Source organism: Aptenodytes patagonicus, chromosome Z, assembly GCF_965638725.1.
Source record: "Aptenodytes patagonicus chromosome Z, bAptPat1.pri.cur, whole genome shotgun sequence".
Classification (NCBI taxonomy): domain Eukaryota; kingdom Metazoa; phylum Chordata; class Aves; order Sphenisciformes; family Spheniscidae; genus Aptenodytes; species Aptenodytes patagonicus.
The window spans coordinates 45,823,365-45,843,604 of NC_134982.1; the positions used below are offsets into that span (position 1 = coordinate 45,823,365).

The 20,240-nt window shown below is 40.4% G+C and overlaps 1 protein-coding gene across 2 annotated transcripts in view; it reads left to right on the top strand.

Annotated features, from left to right (window-relative positions):
* The window catches only part of NTRK2 (neurotrophic receptor tyrosine kinase 2), a 204,989-nt gene that overhangs the window by 6,624 nt on the left and 178,125 nt on the right, over positions 1-20,240 (top strand). For both annotated transcript variants that reach the window (XM_076362357.1, XM_076362358.1), the window contains exons 2-4: positions 10,675-10,749; positions 10,983-11,054; positions 18,623-18,691. In XM_076362357.1, coding sequence (XP_076218472.1) covers positions 10,675-10,749; positions 10,983-11,054; positions 18,623-18,691 — 216 coding nt within the window. The remainder of the gene's footprint in view (positions 1-10,674; positions 10,750-10,982; positions 11,055-18,622; positions 18,692-20,240) is intronic.

Below are 20,240 nucleotides of genomic sequence, written 5' to 3' on the forward strand. Positions count from 1 at the left end.
TCCTCTTGGTTTTGACAGTTGAGCCAAAAGAAATCTTCCAGTTTTAGATTTAAATGAAATTATTTTTACCTTTTTTATTTCCTAACCATACATGTAAAAATAATTCAGGCTGTATTCAGCAGATATCCTGTGAAGTGCGTATGTCCCACATTGCACAATCAGATGCTGTATTCCATATGAAGAGTGTATAGGACGTGACTTTTCCCATTCTTCTGCAACAACTGTCTGATTTTCTGAATGCCAGACGGCACAGCGAGCATATGTGGATAAATCATGTGCACATACTGGGCATGTCAGACTTACTGGGCATGGACTGGGAGACTTTTCACAGCATGTGCTGCGGGTGTCATGCACTAGACTTGCTAATCATGTCTGGGACTGTCCCAGGCCTCAGCATTTAGAATCTGGCAACTCCTACGAACTATGTAGCGAAGGCACTTAACTCAGCTGGCTACTCTCCTGCCAGCAATGGAGAGCCTGCTTCTTCCAGGAAGTGATTCAGGAGCCTAAATTAGGTTCCTCCTGCAAATTACCCGATGGAGGTGTCCCCTTCTCTCTCCACTGAGTATAAGAAAACCTTGGGGACTTAGTTCACTGGGGTGAGTGGAAAAACCTAAACCTTCCTTTTAGCGAGCAGGGTCACGCTGTGGAGTAAGCTGTTGGTGTGGTCCCAGGTGAACCATTTCAGCAGCCCATGTGGGGAGCTGCTCTGCTTGAAGCAGAGCATGGGTCTGAACCAAGGTCTTGCATGGCAGCGTATGTGTTATGGTCCTGTATGGTGTACAGATGTGGGCTTGCCGTGGTTCTTCCTGTCTGAGTCGCCTTACTTGGCGTGGAGTATTTAAATGTACTTTTGGGTCAGGGAGCAGGGCAGTCTGTTTAGCTAAGCAACTGTGACGCTTATTTGTGTAGTGAGACAGCTGGGTCCTGCTCCGCTGAGTGTTCAATTACGGCAAAAATTAGAACAGTGTGAACAGGTAAGGTTGAGACTGCCCTCTCTGTGGTTGCTTTATAGCATGGTATCTTCTGAGAGACTGGGATCACATTCCCTTAGGGAGAGGAAGGAATTGAACCTGGTACTCCTGGACGCTACTGGAGCATTATTTCCAGCATTTCTTCCAAATCTGTTGTCTTCTACCTCACACAGACGTGTCTTTTTTTTTTTTAAACAGGTGAATCTATTTGGTGAATATGGATCTAGTTCAGGAAGGTGACATTCCTTCCCCCCTCCAACCCCCCCTGCTAGGTGGGTGAATAGTCTATTGCATATTCATCTCCTACTCCTCCTTCCAGTCTTGCCTCTGCCTAATTTTTAGACACAGGTTTTCAAACACATTACGCATACTGTGTTCCTCACCTGGTAAACACATACACTGTACTCTCCTGCTGGGAGCAGTTCTGTTGACTTCATGGGACTAACTGTACATGCAATGTACTTAAACATATGCTGAAGTATTTTACAGTTTAGAGTGGTAGCAATATAAGTATCTTTTGAAGACTGTGTATTGCACACATATTTATACTTATACACAAAATTTTAAACTTTTCAGGTTAAATTCAAATAGATTTACAAACATTTTGAATTGGCACAAATCCACATGTGACATTAAGGCACCTAAATAGAAAAATATTAATGCTGGATACTACTTCTGCGCTAGACATCACTGCAGATCCTGGACTGTCTTGTTGCTTGGAGCCTTTGTAATTTGGGGGATGTGGACCTAGGTGGCACAGCTGCAGAAATAGATACCACTTGTCCTGGAGGTGGGTGTGGGTGGAAGTACGACTCTGTCGATCTTCCTGCCCTGACCGTTCCTCCCAACACTCCATGGCATTCCTGTCTGCCTGGAGACAGGGCAGTTGTTCCTTCTGTTTGCTTGGTCTGATTGCATGCGTAGTTTTCGCCTGCTGTAGAGCACTTCTGCATATTCTTACGACTTTTAATGAACGGTTTAACTTGAAGCAGTTTTGCTCTTCACAGTGGCTATCTCAAATGAAAGGTTTAGGAGGTGAGAGTCCTAACAGTTGGAGCTATCATTGAAAGGTCTGCTTGATCTTGTATAATTGCAGGTGAACACTTACTTTACCTTCACCACGCACATCCTGGGGTGGGGGGAATGCTGCGAAGGTGTGTAGGTTGGAGGAGTGCTGAAAGGCGTATACAGCGATGTGGTGTGGTCATGAGAGCCATAAGGAAAGACAGGCCGGCGGATGAGAAAAATATAAGCAGTGGCAAGGACAGAAGCTGTAAAGGTAAATGAAGAATGCTATGAAAGTAGTAGTGGGTAAGGAGAAGGCGGCTTTGCAGAAATAATGAAGTTTGAAGACTACTGTAGGAAAAGATGTGTGAAAGAGATACGTGCAGGGTGAGTTTAGTTTGAACTCTAGGAGAGAATGGTAGAGAAGATGATCTAAGACTTGTAATTACGTTAAAATGGAAAACTAATGCTTACAAAAGAGTGTATTTTCCTAAAGTACAGCAATAAAGACAACCATGAGTGCATTTTTAAGTAAAGTTGATCTCACTCTAGAAGAGGCAATACGTATATGTCAGGCAGCAAACCGAACAGAAATACAAAGAGAAACCTGAAAGACAGACACAGAACACTTGTCTGCATGTACCATTGCAAGAGAGAATTTCCCAAAAATCAAACTGGCCAAGTACAGGAACATGGAAGGTTACGGAAACAGTGGCAGCAATGTGGCAGTCAGCACGAGTATTCGAAATACTCTGGATACTGACAAATGTGCAGAAAGTGTAATAAACACATCATTATGTTAATATATGCGGTGCAAGTAAGAAACTACTTATATGAAGTGAAGAACAGGATTCCTCAAGTGAAGAGAAAGTGCTTTTTTTAGGAATGCTAATGGAAGAAGCTATCAATTTGAAAGAACGCCCAATTAAAATGAGGAGAAATGGACTGTACAGGACAGAGAACAGAATGGAAATAAATGTGATAAAAGAAGGTGAAATGGGGAACTGGGAAGAGCACATAAATGTGGAAGAGTGAGGAGAGCCTCTGAAAGGCTTTAGCAAAGAAGCAATTTTAATGCTGTTGAAATGCTTTCTGAAAAATGCATTGGGTAAATATAAATACTAAGATTGGTGTTGACATACAGAAGGTGGCAACCTGTTCTGGGCCTAGAAGAGTGAGGTGAACATCAAGAGACTCAATATCATCGAAAGTCAAAAAGACAACCCATAACCCTTTTGGAATGCTTTGGTAACATAATGTGAAGATGTATTCATGTATGTCTTCCATTAAAAGACAAGATACGGCTTGGAGAAGACACAGATCTGTGGTCAGGGCTACACAAGATGTTTCACAGGTCTTGGGAGAGAGGCTAGGAAATCAGTTGTGAACCATGGCAGCAGATGGTATCATTTGAAGAATGGAAAAACATCTACCAGTTGGGTTCTCCATGTAATAATTGCAGAGAAAAAGGGTAGAGATTATGACCACATGTAGACTCTCAAGACTTAAATAAAAACAGAAGAAGGAAAATTTTTGCTGGCTTATGGAAAGGGGAATATTGTTTGAGATGTCAGGAGTCAAATTATTCAGCAAATTTAATGTGTTAACAGGATATAGATGGATTTTCCTGGATAGATGGCTTCAAGTTTTGCAGTTTCACTCCGTTGTTTGGAAGTGCTACCTTTTGATCTGTATTTGGCATGAGGTGTATTGCATGCAGTGAATGAGACAGTGAACAGTGTAGCAGGTATGGACATATGTCAACAATCCAGTGAATATCAGAACAGATTGAACAGAGTATTTGACGTTCCAAGAGCCAGTAATTTTAAACTGAATAAAGCCAAGTATTAATGTCAAACAGTGGAAATAATATATGTGGCGGGAAGACTGACCTCAGAGGGAATACCAGAGAGAATTTCTTATTTTGAATCAAAGAGTCAGGGAATATTGAACATGTCAAAACCTGGGGATAGGAAAAAGATTTAAAATGTTGTGAAGCATACTGATTTATGTCAACAAGTGCTTATCTAACTCTGGAGGACATACAATTCACTTAAGACATCCCTTCCACAAAGTCATTGCCTGAGCATGGGCGCCTGGAAAGAAGAGAATTGAAAAGTTTTGACATCAACCAAGATGCTTTAATGTTTTGATTCACTGAGGGACCTGAAAAGATGCATATAGAGGATGGTTAGGATCAATCTTACTGTGCTGTTACAGAACTGATGTTTTGCCATTCTGATTTGCACCAAGGCCAGTGACAGCTACAGAGGTGGTGTATGCAAGTGCTGAAAAAGAGAGTGGTTGTGTTGCTAGTCTTTGAAGAGTCACCGCACTAGGTGGTTCTGCAGGAGAAAGAAATGTCACATATATTTGTTTGTATTTATTCATTCCTTTGAGATGCCCTTTCTTCCTTGAAAGCCAAATAATGAAAAACCAAAAGATTAGTCTTACGTCTGCTTTCTATCGAGAACTAATGAAAAGCCACATTCACTACTCTCCTTTTGTATGTTATTTAATGTGTGATTTTTAGTGTATATATTATAAAGGGATGCTACAGGAGTTTAAGCCTCTTCCTAACAGTCTACAGAGATGATTTCATACACAGTGGATGAAACGTGTTGTGTAGATAAGTATAAGGTCAGTGATTAAGACATATCTTTTTGAATAAATAGGTCATTGTCTGGCCAGCTGATACTTTTTCCTGACTATATCAAGGAATATCAACATTTCCAAAACATCTTTGCTAAGGAAAAGCTAGACTGTAGCTGTCAGTTGTCCTCTGGAGAAATGTCAAAACTTTATGTCTTGGTGAAATATCAAACGTACGAACTTCATGGAGCTAAAGGGGGAGGACAGGTCTCTGAATGGGGAAAATAGTTAAATAAGCTTTGCATGCATTTTAGGGAAGTAATTCTGAAGGTGGAGCTCGTCAAGGGCATGAATCTTAAATCTGGAAAGCTGCATGAAATGTCTGGAGAGTTTGCTTCATTTGGTAGTCTGCTATTTGAAGAGAACAGAACAAACACCTTGAAGCCAAACCAGAAACGTAAGTAAGCCCAAGGGTGCATTACGTTTCGTTTTCCCTGCCTCTAAATATAGTAACTGTTTCCTTAAACTCTGCATTGCAGACATATTCATTTATTTTTACTTTTGCCTTCATGTTTGCATAGTGTAAAGAGGGAACTAAGGTTGGCTGGAAAACCGTGGGCTTTCCATTTCCCAGGGAGTTGTAGTCATAAGCAAAAGTATGGATCCGCTCCTGCAGTGCCAAAACAAGATTGGGATCTCCACTGAATTCCCACTTTCTCCTGCTTTAAGCTGGTGGGTTGGCACTACTTGTTCGGGATGACGGCTTTAGAGAAGCAATTCCCAATGGCAACTGTGTACTACTAATTGGATACTACTAATTGGATAATCATAGTATATTGGCACAGAGCAGAATGTCTGAGTCCAGCTGTTTCCTGGCAGTTGACGCAGCCACACATCAAGAACAGGGAATTCTTGAAGGTAACAATGATCTGTGACCTTGGCTGTGAGATGCTGAGTTCCAGATTGCCCTGAACAGTGTGTCATCTGAATGTGGGATATGCTAGTGAGGGATTTGCTCAAAAAATGGGCGTCCCTGTGGCTGTAAAGAAAGGTCCCAGAGTTAATTATGTCAGCTCCAGAGCTGCTGTACTGGAACGTGGAGAGCTACCTCCTGTAGTCTTCTGTGACTCACGGTTAAATACTCTAAATGGGAGGAAGAAAACCTCAAAAGGATGACTGAAGGCAATCAGTTTTTCACTCTTTGTGAAATACAGAGTGATCTGCAGTTTAAAAAAAATACCACAACAGCACTTGCTCAGAATTTGTCAGGAGACACCAGACAGCCAAGGAGTCGAGCACCTGTTTGTAAAATTGCTGAATGCTAGGTAAGTCCACAGTGGACTAACTCGACACACTGCCTCTTTCCCGAGTTATGGCGTGCTCTTTTAGCAGTAGAAGTTCTGTTTCTTGAAGTTGGCCTGATGAAATCTGGCACCGATGGTACCAGATGGAGACAGCAAAATACAATAAAATAATTGGAATAAGCCTGTATATCTGTAGAGAACTTGTTGCTTGTAGGTGTCTATATCATGCTCATTGCTTGCTGTTAGACTTTCCTTTGTAGGGGCAGCTTGGTCCTGTGTAGAAAGATTTCTTGGTTGAGCGGAGATTATATCATTGGTCCCTATATCTGTCTGAAACCTGGCATTCCTGATATGTGTAGCTCTATGCTTCATTTTCAAACTATGTGAGTTTGAGCATTATTTTAAATTTGGTTTCAGAGGGGCTGCAAATGAAACCCATTTGAATCTGCCAAGTTTCATCAAGTATTGTGTCAAACTTAAAAATTTTGCATGATTTTGATGCATAATCATAAATCAGCCCAGGTGTGCTGAAAATGCCCCTAAGTTTTAGCATACCTGTTGATGAACTTGGTCTGACATTTGAGTTTGTAAGAAAATACAGCACTGGGGAACTTTGCAGTGTTTAATTGTTGATGTTACCATACAGCTCTCGCAGTAGTGTAGACTAGGGACATATGTGACCTGTCATTAAATGGTAATTCATCTACTGACAGTTCAATGTCTGGAGTGTGCTGCCTTTTTCCCTAAAGATTCTGTGAAAAAATAACTCGGAGTATAAAGTTTTCCCAAAGTTCAGAAACATTTCACCAGGGAATGTTTATTAATTTTAAAAACTTTTTTCCCAGCTGTATGAATCAGTGCTAAACATATAATTGATTTATTTTTTGTAGTGTTAAAAAAATATGTTTCCAATAAAGGGAGATTTCTGGCAACAGAAATACTTCTGGAGCTGAATTACAGTGTTATTTGCTTGCATGTATGCTGTTCAGACTAGTGCGTGCTAGTTTTCCAGCATGTCCTTATAGCTCCAAATGGGGTAGTATACCTTAACATACATTAATCCAGAGGAAATAGAGTAAATCAAGTAAGTTAGGAAGGCATACTGCTGCTGACCAGTTTTTTTCCAGTTAAAGAAAAGATTTGAAAGTTAGAGTGAAATCCTTTTTTGAGCTATTGAAATCCCTTTTTGAGCTATTGAGGCACAAAATAATCTAGACCACTTTAAAGAGCAGACCCTGCTTTCTCTTCTCATGCTCTTGCAGTTCAGAGGTTGCTTTACTGACATTATACAGGCTGTATCCGTAGTCTTCCCCATGTGTAATGAGCAGAAGTGAAGACCACCCTCTTAAAGGAGAACTTTAAGGAGGAGTTAACTCTTTTACGATAGGATTTTAAAATATCCTTTCCAGAATGTTGCAGAAGTGGTGAAGTATGAGTGTGTGACGTTATTCAATAGCTGCTGAAGTGTGCTGAGATGAATGTGTTATTGTAGGTTGCAAGGTGCAGTCAGTAGGTGTGATATCCTGAATGCCTTTATTAGAATTAATCAGTAGTTTACGAAGGGGAGATGAAATTAAAGGTCTGAAAACAAATATTGTTTACTGATGACTTACTGAAGGAGAGGCAGAATGCTATAGTATTATCAAGCGAACAGTACTGCAGGCAGCTGAGGTTTTGGTTTAGAGGGAGCAATCGGTATTTGTGAGCTGCTACTTGTGATCTGACTGGGTACTATGCAGCCAGGTTTTGGCGGTGCTACACTTCGCTGTGGTGTGCTTCCAAGCTCCTCACATGACTTCAGCCAGCCATGAGTCAGGATGTTTTTCTTCTGTGCTACAATAAAAACGTTCAGTTAAAGAACAGGGTGGATATTCTTAAGGGCAGGCAGGCAAATTACATTTCTCAGCGTCGCCTACTTCAAGTCAGAGCTTTTAGAGTATTAATGTTTGATGATAAGTAACATCAAGGTAGAGTAGTTGTGAAGAAGGTATAAATAGACTTCAGTTAGGGAGAGGTTTTATTTTAAACCTCCCTCTAAATTAAACAGAAGAACAACTTCCCGTTACAGTGTACAGCTGTAGTCATTGTACTCCTTTCTTTCTCACTGCTATGAAATAAGCTGCAAAGGCTTAACTTAAAACAGACTTGTTAAGCAAGTAAGGAAGCGTAAGAGGACGTGACCTGCTTATGGTAAATTACATCTGTCCACTCTTTCTTCAAGGATTTCCAGCTGCGTGAAATTTGCTTTACTGTCATGTTCTGTACTGAGAGTGTTTTTACAAATGTATTGCAGAGCAGTTATTGTTTTGAGTTAGTTGCACTTAGCCAGAATTTCTTCTGGGTCCCTACTCGAAGTATGGTTTTCAGTGGTTTCTTTTGGTTCTTTCAGTTAGGAACTGGAATCATAAATCATTCACCATAAAGAGACTAGTACCAGCTGAGAGTAAAGTATCCCCCCCCTTGCTTTTCTTTAAAGGGATGCACTAAGAGAAGGAAAGAAAAGATCATAAATTCATGCTGCTGCTTCTTCCCAAATACCATCCGTTTGGTTTGTTCCCTAATGGACCAACAGTGATCTTTTTATATAGACTGTGTGCTCATACTCAGATCTTCGTCTGATGTAAATTGTGGTAGCTTCATTGACTTCAGCAGACCTGAGCTGTTTTACACTGGCTGAGGCTTACCACAGGATGTAATACACTAATATATTTCTGTGCGACACTATAAGTTATGTCAAGTTCTGGAGCTTCTCGTAGTGGGAGGTTCTGGTTAAATGTTTTTATGATTAAAATTGCAATGTCAGATTTGGATGGGTGATAAATGCATTTGAGTGATGGATCTGCGTTCTGGCAGGGTTTGTCAGAGGTTTTTTTGATGGCTTAATCTTCAGCTAGTACAACTGGTCGCTCAGTTTCTTTTCTTTTTCTCTTCTGAATTTCTTCTCCCTCTATGTTTCTCTGTCCATTTTCCTTGATTCCTGCTCTTTTGTGTTTTCCCTATCTCTATCTGGTCTTGACAGGATTCTCATTGGTTGAACACTGAGGGCAGGATGAGGAAGGTATCTTTGATACCTCTTGCATAACTTTATTCTAGCATGATGAGGTCCAGGTGACAGAGAAGGTGATCATGAGTTCTTCCTCAGGGCGGGTTCAGAGGAAGTATGATCATTCACTTGCAGGATGCTCAGGTGGAAGAATTGATAGTCTTTTATAAACTACTTCATTGCTTTTACTTGGCAAAATATGTAAATTTACCAACCAACAAACAAAAAAATAGATTAATAAACCTCAAGAGAGTAAATCAGATTGCCTTAAAAAATCCAAGGAAGGAAACACAAAATAAGAAGGACTCTATTTCTTGTAATGGGTACACCGTGTTAATCTTATCCTAAGAAGTCCTGCAGAGCACTCAGTGTCATACAATGCTGTAGTGATGTGTTTTGTCTAGCATCATGCATTGTCTTTTTACTGCCCTTCTTTTTCCCAAGGGATAATGAATCCCATTAGGGGAAATTTTTGCTTTTCCTGGTACTTGGCAAGAGCATAGCCCAAGTCAGCTTTGCAGCTTTGGAGGAGAGCCCAACCCAACTTTTGGGATTCTCAAGCTTCTGTTGGGATGTGGGCACACAGTGAATTTCTCTAACACACCAGTTGAGGTAGATGGGTTGCCTTTGGGAAAGCAATACACCTTTCCAATTCACCAGAATTCCCTTTAAATTAAAAAAAAAAGCTTAAAATGAAGACAAGTTTTATTCTAGCAAAGAAAGAGTCCTCCTTTTTAGGAAAACCTGCAGCTTTGGTTAGTTCTGGAAGCTCATGACAATACAGGTGAATCTCTGTTTAAGTTTTTCTGGGACTGGGGTTACCTTTTGAAAATGCATGGACTCTTTAGCAAGGCATCTCTTACATCAGGCTTACTTTTCTGCCCATAATGTCAGCAGAATTGCAGTTTCCACCAATTTCTTCTTCCTAGACGGCATGACTTGCATTGTGAAACTTTTTTCCTTGCTGCAGAAAAGGTAACAGATTATCATCCCATGCATTATCTGTAAAACATTTTAATTTCCAGCCTGTGGGATGTCACTGGTTATTCATAGATCTCACATGATGATAATACAAAGAACCGGCTTGCATGCCCACATCCTTTTGGGGTTCAGGCAGATATTCATGGTATGTGAGTGGACTCGGTGCTTTGGTCTACTATGACAGTTTCTCTTCTCTTACTTTCCGCTGCTGTATGTAACATTGTGAAGTACAGCCTCCCTTTCCTCAGTTTTCTTACTGCCACACCTTGTAAATAGAACTGAAACTACTTTGTGGAAGGGAGAAAATCAGTTGAACAAGTAATTAAGTTAACAGCATGAGAGAAAAGACTAGGGCAGTCCGATCCCCCCTCAGTGTAAGTGGGGGTAACTCCATTGCCACCATTAAAGTTGGCCCTATTGCTGTTGTGAAATCCATGAGGTAGGGAGGTGTGTCCTGGAAAACGGTGACACTGTAATGCAGCTTTATTTACAGTGCCTTCAGGGTGGCTTGCTTCCTTGATGAACAAGGCTTCGGTTCCCCTGTGTAAAACTCAACTGTTTTTCCTCCAGCCCTGTCCCACAGAGTACTATTTAAATGACAGGGAAGATTCTAAGGAGCGCTTTCGCTCTGCAGATGCTCTAACTAGATCTTTGTGTTAATTGCAGTAGGTCAGCAATCACTGCTGACTTTCAGACATCAGTGCTTGATCTCTGAACAGTCAAAGCCGTGGAAGGATCCACTTTCATACTTTTTTCTGTCTTGCTTTTTCAACAGTTACATTGCAAACCAGCGAAAATTAGAAAGTATCAATGACAATGAAGTTGGATTTTATGTTGGACTTAAAAATCTGTGAGTATATGGGATGCATATTTTATAAAGCGATTTTTTATTTCTTTTATGGAAGCATATAGAGACCTCACCAGAATGTAGGCCTAACTTTGTGTGTTGTAGAGGACAGTTGTAGATCTTGCAGTTCAGCTGTGTTGAGATTTCATCCACACTCTCATTTTAACCATTATTATCATTATGCTTTACGTTATATTTTAGATTAAATATTCTAACAGTTTTATGCATTTTCACAGGACCGTGGTGGATTCAGGCTTAAGATTTGTGTCCCGTCAGGCATTTGTGAAAAACGTCAACCTACAATACATGTGAGTAAGGATAGTATCTGCCTTCTAAGTCAAAACTGCCAAACTCATGTTAATTTATTTAATTGTTAATTTATTTCTCTCTTCTACCATTTCCTTCATATAAAATGTTTTAACAAGACAGACTTATAATGGTCTTCTGTCATTAATTGACCCTAAATAAGATATGTATGGTAAGGAAGTGGCAGAACATAGGAACCGGCAGATCATAAGAGCATAACGTGGGATGGTAAAAAGACCGTCCGGTTCATTATCCTGTCTCTGACAATGGACTCTGGGTGTGTCTTTTGTGGTAAGTAGTGTAGCACAAGGAGTGCCTCTCTCCACTGAGTGAGTTGGTGCTGAGGGTGTGATGTCCACACTGCGCATCGCACTCAGTGACATAGGTTTGACTAGCTCTAGTCTGGTTCAATGGGCTGAACATGTTTTAGCAGCTGCAGTGCAGTAGGTGCATGCATGGAGCACATCTAATGTAATTTGACCAGTGTGCGTGCCCAGACTGTGGCATGACTTTGAACTTAAGTCCTGTTAGTAGGGATGATCTGAAGATTCACTTTGGAAGCTCATTCAAGATCTGAACTAAAGCACCCAAAGCAGAATATAAGAACAAGGTTACTGTCGCACCCAAATGCAATTTGTGGTTCATGAACTTCAGCAAGCAGAGTTGGTGCCTGTGCAGCTTTTTGGCTGTGGTTTTCTAGATCACTTACACTTTAGGTTTAGCAAAGGCTGAACTGAACAAAGTTCTTTCTAAAAGTACAGAGAAAAATGATCAGCTAAAATGAAAGACTGTTGGTTTTTAGTATAAGTACATGTCACTGAAGGACTGTAGTGCCTTTTGGTGGGACAGACATGGAGCAGTTTGCTTTGCTACTTAGATGGAAAACTGTGGATCTAGTCCTACAAGACACTGAGATCATGTGAGGGGTTCAGTTTCTCACAGGTACCCTGTTTTAGCCAAGTATTCAAGTGTGTGTTTCAGTCCATCCATCTTCATTAGAGATATTTAGCACTTAACTTAATCCCTTGCTTTTGTTAAAGTCCTAATGAGATTGGGAAGATGTAAGGCCAAGCTTTGGGCTTGTAAGATGCTTCCTTGTAATATGGGAGAACTGTTGAACTGAGCACAGGCTGATTGCTTTGCTAATGAAATGGAATCACGTTCCGCACCTGCATTTTCCAAAGAATGGCAATTAATTCACGTAAGGAAGTGGACGTGAATGTCCGTATTTGCCTAAACAGTAACTGCTGTCCTTAATGTGGAACAGTCACTGGAGGAGTGTGAACCAGATCTTGTTGGCTTACATGTTACTTCATATAGTCATTAATAAAGTAAATAGCTTTTACTATAATCAGTTGGTGATATAAGGGATGTATCTTCTAGAGTGAATTTGTGTGTTTACTTGTGTAACAATTGCTCAGTGAATTATGGTTGTAAAAGATGAAATTCCATAAAGCCAAGTGCATATGCACTGGCTGTGGAAATGCGCAGTGAGAACTTACTGGCTGAGAGGCACATTTGCAGAGAAAGATTTAGTGGCTGTGCTGGGACAGAATCTCAGCGTAATGTGGCAGAACAAAGCAAATTCAGTGTGGGATCAAAAGGAATTTTGTGTTAGATTTCTACATCTTTTCCCCATTACCTTAGCTGCTGGGAAGGCATCTATTGGAATACTGTATATAGATGAGGACACTGAGTCTACCCGTCTTGAAAGATATTACAGAGAAGAGCAACAGAGCTATAAGGAGCATGTAAAGCAAATAATTTAAGGAGACTCAGAGGCTGAGTATGTTCAGTCCAAGAAAGAGAAGACTGAAAAGGAACATACATCTTCTTATCTTTAAAAGAAGAATAATTATGATGAGAAGAGCAATCAATTCTCTCTGTGACCATGAGTACAGAGTGAGAAATAGTGCATTTAATTTGGAGCGAGGTAAATAGATGTTTGGAAGACCTTCCCAGCTTTATGGGCAAGTAGACACTGCAAAAGGTAACTGAAACAATTGGTGGGATCCTCTTGATAGGCTTTTTTGCCTGTTTCCTTAGGGAAATGGGGTTTGTGCAGTCACAAAGTGTCTTTGTCTCCAGTGGTTGCTTCTAACCAAAACTTACACAAGTAAACAGGTTTTCTGAAAACTGACCATTGGACAGAACAGGGACACCCTATTAGAGTTCCCACGTAAGGGAAAAGTATCGTTGTGCATATATGACCTGCTAGGCACGACAGAATCCACGTGGACAAGATGTCTTTAAAATACTTCAGCTTCAGGAAGAGCTTCAGCTGGAGCACACAGTCAAATGTGGAATACATATCTGTTGGTAAGCAGGCTTTACTAGATGTGTAGTTCATGAAGCTGCTTGTTAGAAACAAATTAGGCTGACTGACATCTGTTTGGTTGATGTACATGGAATCCTGATCCAGAATACTTACGTTATGAACCAGGAGCTTATCCAGTCTCGTACTGTGTTTTCTTTTGGCGGGGATTTAGTAATGTTAGCAGACACAGGATAAGCCCAGATAAGATGGAAAATATTAAGTGGCACCACCTGCTCTATATGCACATGACAAAGCAGTAAGTATGCAGACATTTTTTTGCTGAGGCTGATCTATTATCCCTGCAAAAAATGCGTTTGTTTGTTTTCTCTGGGAAGTCTTGATGCACACTAAAATGTTTCTGAAAGCCCCAATGAATCACTGCTTGTTGTCATCAGCAATAAAACTCCTGTTGACTGCACTGGGAATGAAGTGCAGCCCCTGTTGTGGTTGGGACAGTGAAAATTATTAACAGCTGAAATAATTTCACTTTGCAAGAGTAACCTCCAAGTACAGGTCTTTGAGAAGTCTTGCATTTTATTTTGAAACAACAGTTTGTTACTATCCTGTAAAGAAAACAAAAACTCCAAACACTTTTCTGAAGACTGATGGAACTGTATAAGCTTTAATTTTGCTAGTGATACTATTACAGTTTTCTTTTTCTTCTATGAAAAATCTTTTGATGTAGTTAAGGAGCTTTATTATATGAACGTAGTATTTATTTTATGAATCATAGAAGAATATCAGATTATAAGGAACTTATTAACACACATTTCCTTAAGCCCTTTTTTGTCATTACCTTATTTTCTTGGCCAAACTTCTGTAGCCCAGCTATCTTTCTAGAGTTATGTATGATGAGAAGATTTGAGTAATAACGTAAACAACAGGAAAATAAATGCTCTAATAGGTATTACTTAAATGTAATTGATAGCCTTGCTCATCTAATTCTGGTATTCTCATTGACCTTAGACTCAAATTAGTCAACAGTTGCATTTAACAAGCTATTAAACAGTCCTAGTTTAGTAGTACTGTAATTTATAAGCTGATCTGCTGCTAACGGTAATTTTAACGGACTTGTGTAATACATGTGCATGGTGTACTGTCAATACCTTTAAACATAAAACCACATTTCACAGCAAGCACGTATTTCCAAAAATGTTAAAAAATAGCTATTGTTATGTGCCAGGCTGTGTATAATTGCATCGCTGAATCATAGATTTGTAAGTGTAGTATATATACAGCTCTAGGTATTAAGATGTGTTTGTATCTCTACACTGTTCAGGTTTAGGTAGGGCAGCCAAATGAAACTGTTTGAGACCTTGCTGCAGATTTTCCCTTGCTTGCGCACAGGACTGGCTCCAGCCATAGGCAGAGCAAGCAGTTGCCTGTGGAGGGAGACTGAGCGTAGCAAAATGGCCCTTTCTTCACCTCTTACCCCCAGTTCTCCTTAGATCTGTTCCCTCCTCTTCCTTCTTGACTCCCCTTGCCAGGAACGCTATAGGCAGTAGAGCTGTGCCTGTGTTGCTAGCTTTTGTGAATATTTATGCAGCTTCTCAGGCTGCTTTTGTACTCCTCACATTGCCACAGGTTTGCTTTTGGCTGAATTAGGGCTAGCAAGTTTAAAGTGAGCTTGATATTCATATGTAAAATACGGGCATGCTTTTGACTGAATTTGGGTCCTCTCCTTATGTATATCTTTGGAGCCAGGCTCTGTACTCCTGACTTTTTTTTTTTTTTTAATGAAAAAAGGCTTTAGAACCCCAGATAGATCTTCTTTGGGCTGCTTTGATGATGATCTTTTGTGGATAGTTGAATTGGGGAACTGATTTATATTCTTTTTCCATGGAAGTGGAAGTGTGGTCCTTAACTACTCCATAATAAGCCTGGCAGTGATTTTTTCACTTAACATGAATTAAAGAGACCGCAGCAGGCATCTCTATAATCAATATACAGTGCTCAGTTTATGAAAAATATATATAACATTAAATTTACTGTCAAAGTACCATTTAAGGTGATAAATCTGTAACAGTGGTCTGAAAAATTTCTGTTGAATTACTTGTCAACTTCAAAAACCTTAAAGTGCTAAACTACATGGCAGAAAAGGCTACAGTCCTGGAAGCACTAAATGTTTCAACCCATGATCAAGAATATAGGCACAGGAATTTTTTAATTAATTTTCTTACTGTTCTGACTTACTTTTTCTGGTGCATATCAAGCACAACTGGTAAAAATCTGAGAAGACAATTAAAGCTATCAAGGTGCTTTTGGTTTTTCAAAACTGGAGTTGTTAAAATAATGACACTCTGTTCTTTTGATAGTTTTATTAAATTATCAGTCCCATTTTTTCACTGGCTCACATGGAGTCATTGATACCTGCACAAAGTGTTCAGAAAGTAACATACATGGTGACATTTGGGCAGTAAGTCTGGCTCATGAATCTAAACAAGTAAGGGCTATTCTTCTGCCTAAAGGTTTGCAATAATCCTCCAAAAGCAATGACTGGCCTGAGGCTAAATGAGAAGAAGATATAGCTGTGGAGCACCTAATTCTCACAGTCTGCTGTCTGATAGACAGCAGATAGCTCTGAAGCAGGCAGCTCAGCACCTCACAAAGAGATGGGATGAGTAGAGGACCATGAGCAAGTTGAGCAAGGAAACATAAGCAGCCAGGAGGAAATCTTCAGGAAGGATAGAACTTCAGTCCTGCCTGTGAAGTAGTGTCCTGGTTTCAGCTGGATAGAGTTAATTTTCTTCCTAGTAGCTGGTACAGTGCTGTGGTTTGGATTTAGTATGACAATAATGTTGATAACACACCCATGTTTTAGTTGTTGCTAAGTAGTGCTTACAGTAGTCAAGGACTTTTCAGCTTCCCATGCTCTACCGACTGAGAAGGCTGGAGGTGCACCAGAAGCTGGGAGGGGGCACAGCCAGGACAGCTGACCCAAACTGGCCAAAGGGACATTCCATACCATGTGACGTCATGCTTAGTACATAAACTGGGGAAAGCTGGCCTGGGGGGGGCCGCTGCTCGGGGACTGGCTGGGCATCGGTTGGCGGGTGGTGAGCAATTGCATTGTGCATCACTTGCTTTGTATATTCTTCTTATTCTTATTCTTATTATTAGGATTTTATTTTATTTCAATTATTAAGCTGTTTTTATCTCAACTCATGAGTTTTCTCACTTTTACTCTTCTGATTCTCTCCCCCATCCCACCCGGGGGGGTGGGGGTGGAGAGTGAGCAAGCGGCTGTGTGGTGCTCAGTTGCCAACTGAGGTTAAACCATGACAAGTAGGTGGGCTGTTATGTCCGTGCTGGGTTACTAACAGCAAACTCTCTCCCAGAGTCAGTTTTTATGTTTTTAAGTTATTCTTGAAAATTTTATTTTTAAGGTGTTATTTTCTTAAAAGAAAAAAGGGAGAAATACTATCTCAGAGGATGGCTGGGGCTCTTACGTAAGATGTTTGTGGCCCATTTTCAGATTTGTACTGTGATACTTGAGTATTTAGAAGGTGTTGGTGGTAGAGGGTTTCAAATCCCCTTTGACTGGCCTTGGTCTGGAATCGGAGCTTGAGCCTGGCTCTCCCGTTAGGGTGCCAGGGAAGATCACACAAAATTGAATGGCTTCAGTTGGGCAGAGATTTCCCTGGGGTCTGATGGTTAGGGAGTCCTTCTGATACGGAAGAGCAGGGTCCTCTGCTGTGTGGAAACCAAGAGTCAAACCTGGTCATCACACGACCTGGAGTATGTTGCCTCCCACTAGAATAGTGAGTGGCGTGGGCACCTGTCTGCAGGTAAAACCCACTGTATATCTGGTTGTCTTTTGGGAAAGGTAGGATTTAGTTGCTGTGCAGGTAAGAGAAGCAGATGCATGACTCGTTTGGTAATACCACAGGGGCATCCGCATGTGCTGCTCAGCAGTGTCAGAACTGGAGGGGTTCTCCTGCATGGTGAGTGAAGAGTTGCCCGTGGAGGGATGGGGTCTGGCTTATACATATTAGGGAAAAAATCATAGTGGCAGTTTTTACTTAAACACGACTTCTGACCTACGTGCAAATTGTACCTTAATTTTGATACATCCGTTCAGGGTCCGTGAGATGTTTCCACCAGCATCTGCCATAGGGCGGTCCAGTTCACCTGACTAATGAAATAGCTCATCTGTTTTGTTCTCACACATTAGGACTAGTCAGTTTGTAAACTTCAGGCTGTTATTTGTCAGAAGGAATCAACGAGGAAATATAGTAAATAAAATCTCTTAAAGATTCTGTTCTAAAGTTTGTAGAAGATCCAACTTGTAATTTCTCTGAAAATTGTCTTGTACTCGGAGATCAAGGACTGAAAGTTTGAGAAGTAAACAGTGTTCCTTAGTCAGGGAAAAGCAAACAGGTTTAATCGCTGGTTTTAAATATAATGTAACTTTAACTATGGAGCCCCTATGGCGCCTTTATAATACCACATGAAACTTGTGGTATTTTGGCTCACAACACTGATCTGCACTGTACTGCTGGCAGTTACACAGTTTACTGCTCTCACTATCTTTAATTGGTGGACTGATAAGACTGTAGAAAAACAGCATTATTTTGCTTTGGGGTGGAGAAAGCAATTTGGTAAGCCTGGGAGGGGAGGAGTATTGCTGATTCAGATGAACATTACTTTGCTCTGCATAATGGGAGAGGACCTTTCACTTAATTACCGCTGGAAACCGTGAATGCTTAATTGACATAAAAAAGCCCAATATAGGCATTTTACAGTTTTCCTTTTGATCTTCCATGTGGGTGCATATTGTACATGCAATTTGAAAAGAATAACTAAAAGGCTCTGATGTGGATGTGTGCTGGCATGTGAGGAGGGCTTATGTGAGTATGGAGTTTGGTGCAGCATCAAAGAAAGGGATACACCCATCTCACTTATGAATAAATTGAGCATGTAATTAACACCTGGACTTCACAAAATACTTTTGAAACACAATTAAATCTGCTGCTTTTCTGCAACGAACAGAAGTGCTAAAAGTGAAAATATTGACCCCTGCTGAGTTTGATTTTGAATGTAATTGACTTTAGATGCAGACTGGATGCAAACCCTTGAAACCCATCAAACCATAAATGAGACTGAGCACCATTTCTTTACAACTGAAGTCAAAGGAATAAGGGCTTTTTAGAGCTGGTTTGAGTTATTAATTTTTTTTTAAGAGACAAAACCTGTATTTTCGGTATAAGAAGAAGCAATTCTAATTAATGCAATCTTTCTCTTTTCCCATAGCAATTTATCCAGAAACAAGCTCTCAAGTTTGTCCAAGAAGCCTTTTCGCCATCTGGGTTTGTCTGATCTGTAAGTTGTCTTTTCTTAAAATAAAGTTTATTTTTGGCTGGAATGGAAGAACAAGACTTTGAAGTTTGTTCTGTTGAAGGTAGAGGTCCATCAATGATTAGGAATGAAATTCTGCCAAAGAAAGCAGCAATGCTGGACACTTAAATACAGAGAGATTTTCATTCCAGGGCTTCAGGAAGGTCACATGTATCTTTTAAAACAATGTAGAGGTAAAAATAGCCTCTTCCCTTCAGCTTTAAAACATTTTATTGTGAGATTACTTCACAAAAAACTACCGATGTTTGTATTAAATATTTGAGCTAGCGAAAGTACAGCCTTCTACAGATCTTCAGATGAAGCCTCTCCCTCATACTCTTATATTGGCCTCACAGCTGCTATGCTTATGGTTGGCTATTAAAGAATATTTTTATTTTCTCAAATTCTTTGAGTTGCATTATGCTTTATATAATCATTTGGTGATGAAGTACTGGTAAACATATATTTGTTGATTGTTTCAATATTACATTTTTATCCTCTGTTCCATCAAGCAGAATTTCTGTATTGGTATACATTCCAAAATTTTGGTCATCTTGTGCATTCTTTGCTAATACATGGGACTGCAGAGAGCCTGCAGGAGCTTTGGGAGGGCTGGGGCTGCAGAGGAGAGGGAGATTGCTCTCCTGGAGCTTAGAGCAGAGTCAGAAGTTGTCCAAAATGCCAGTCCAAGAATTGCAACACCAGCCATGCAATCCTCGACCTCTTCTGAGGTGAACTTCAGTGTGTGAGAAATGAAATGAGCAAATCCCAGTGCCACAAAAAGAGATTATGCCCCTTGGGTATGTTTTGTTGATCATTAAGTTGGTATAATCACTTTCTTTACAGGCCAGGGATCATTGCTTACTGGAGTTTTCTTTCATAACTTGGTGGTCTCCGAGCACTCTGATGGAGAGACTAGCTAGTTGCAGAGCACTCCCATTGTTGTATGCCCTGCATAGGTCTGTTGGTTCTGAAGTCCCTGTTTCTTCATGTGCTGTATCTAGTCCCTGCCAAAAAGCCATTGTTAGTGTGTACTTGGCTGTAGGTTCTATGTTTTGAAGTTGACATGGCCTCAAAAAAATAGATACAGGACTCAAACCAGCGCACGGTGTGAAACTTGGGCTTCTCCTAATTTTTCTAAGCAGTTAGTGGAGAAATGGAGTCATCTTTGCCCCTCTCCCTGGATTGCAGAAATGTAAGAGTGGGTATGCTGTAGCTTAGGAAGCATACAAAAGGAAATTATTGCAATTTTGAAGGCATACTCTGCTCCCAGTTTCTTGGAGTTTGTCTGCTGCCAGTAACAGGTTTATTCCAAAGCGCAAATCAAGCCACTCTTGAATCTCTCCATCTCAGGTGAACAGCTTCTTTTAGGCTGTGGGTGGAGTGAGTGCTTACAAAGATTTTGAAGGAGAACAACGTCAATATTGCTGGTCTTTCTGAAGAAGTTGGTTTGCTCCTGGGCAGAAAGAAGTAAAAAAAGATTTGGGACAGAGGGTGAGAGAATCAAATGTTACAAATATGTGACAGGAATTAC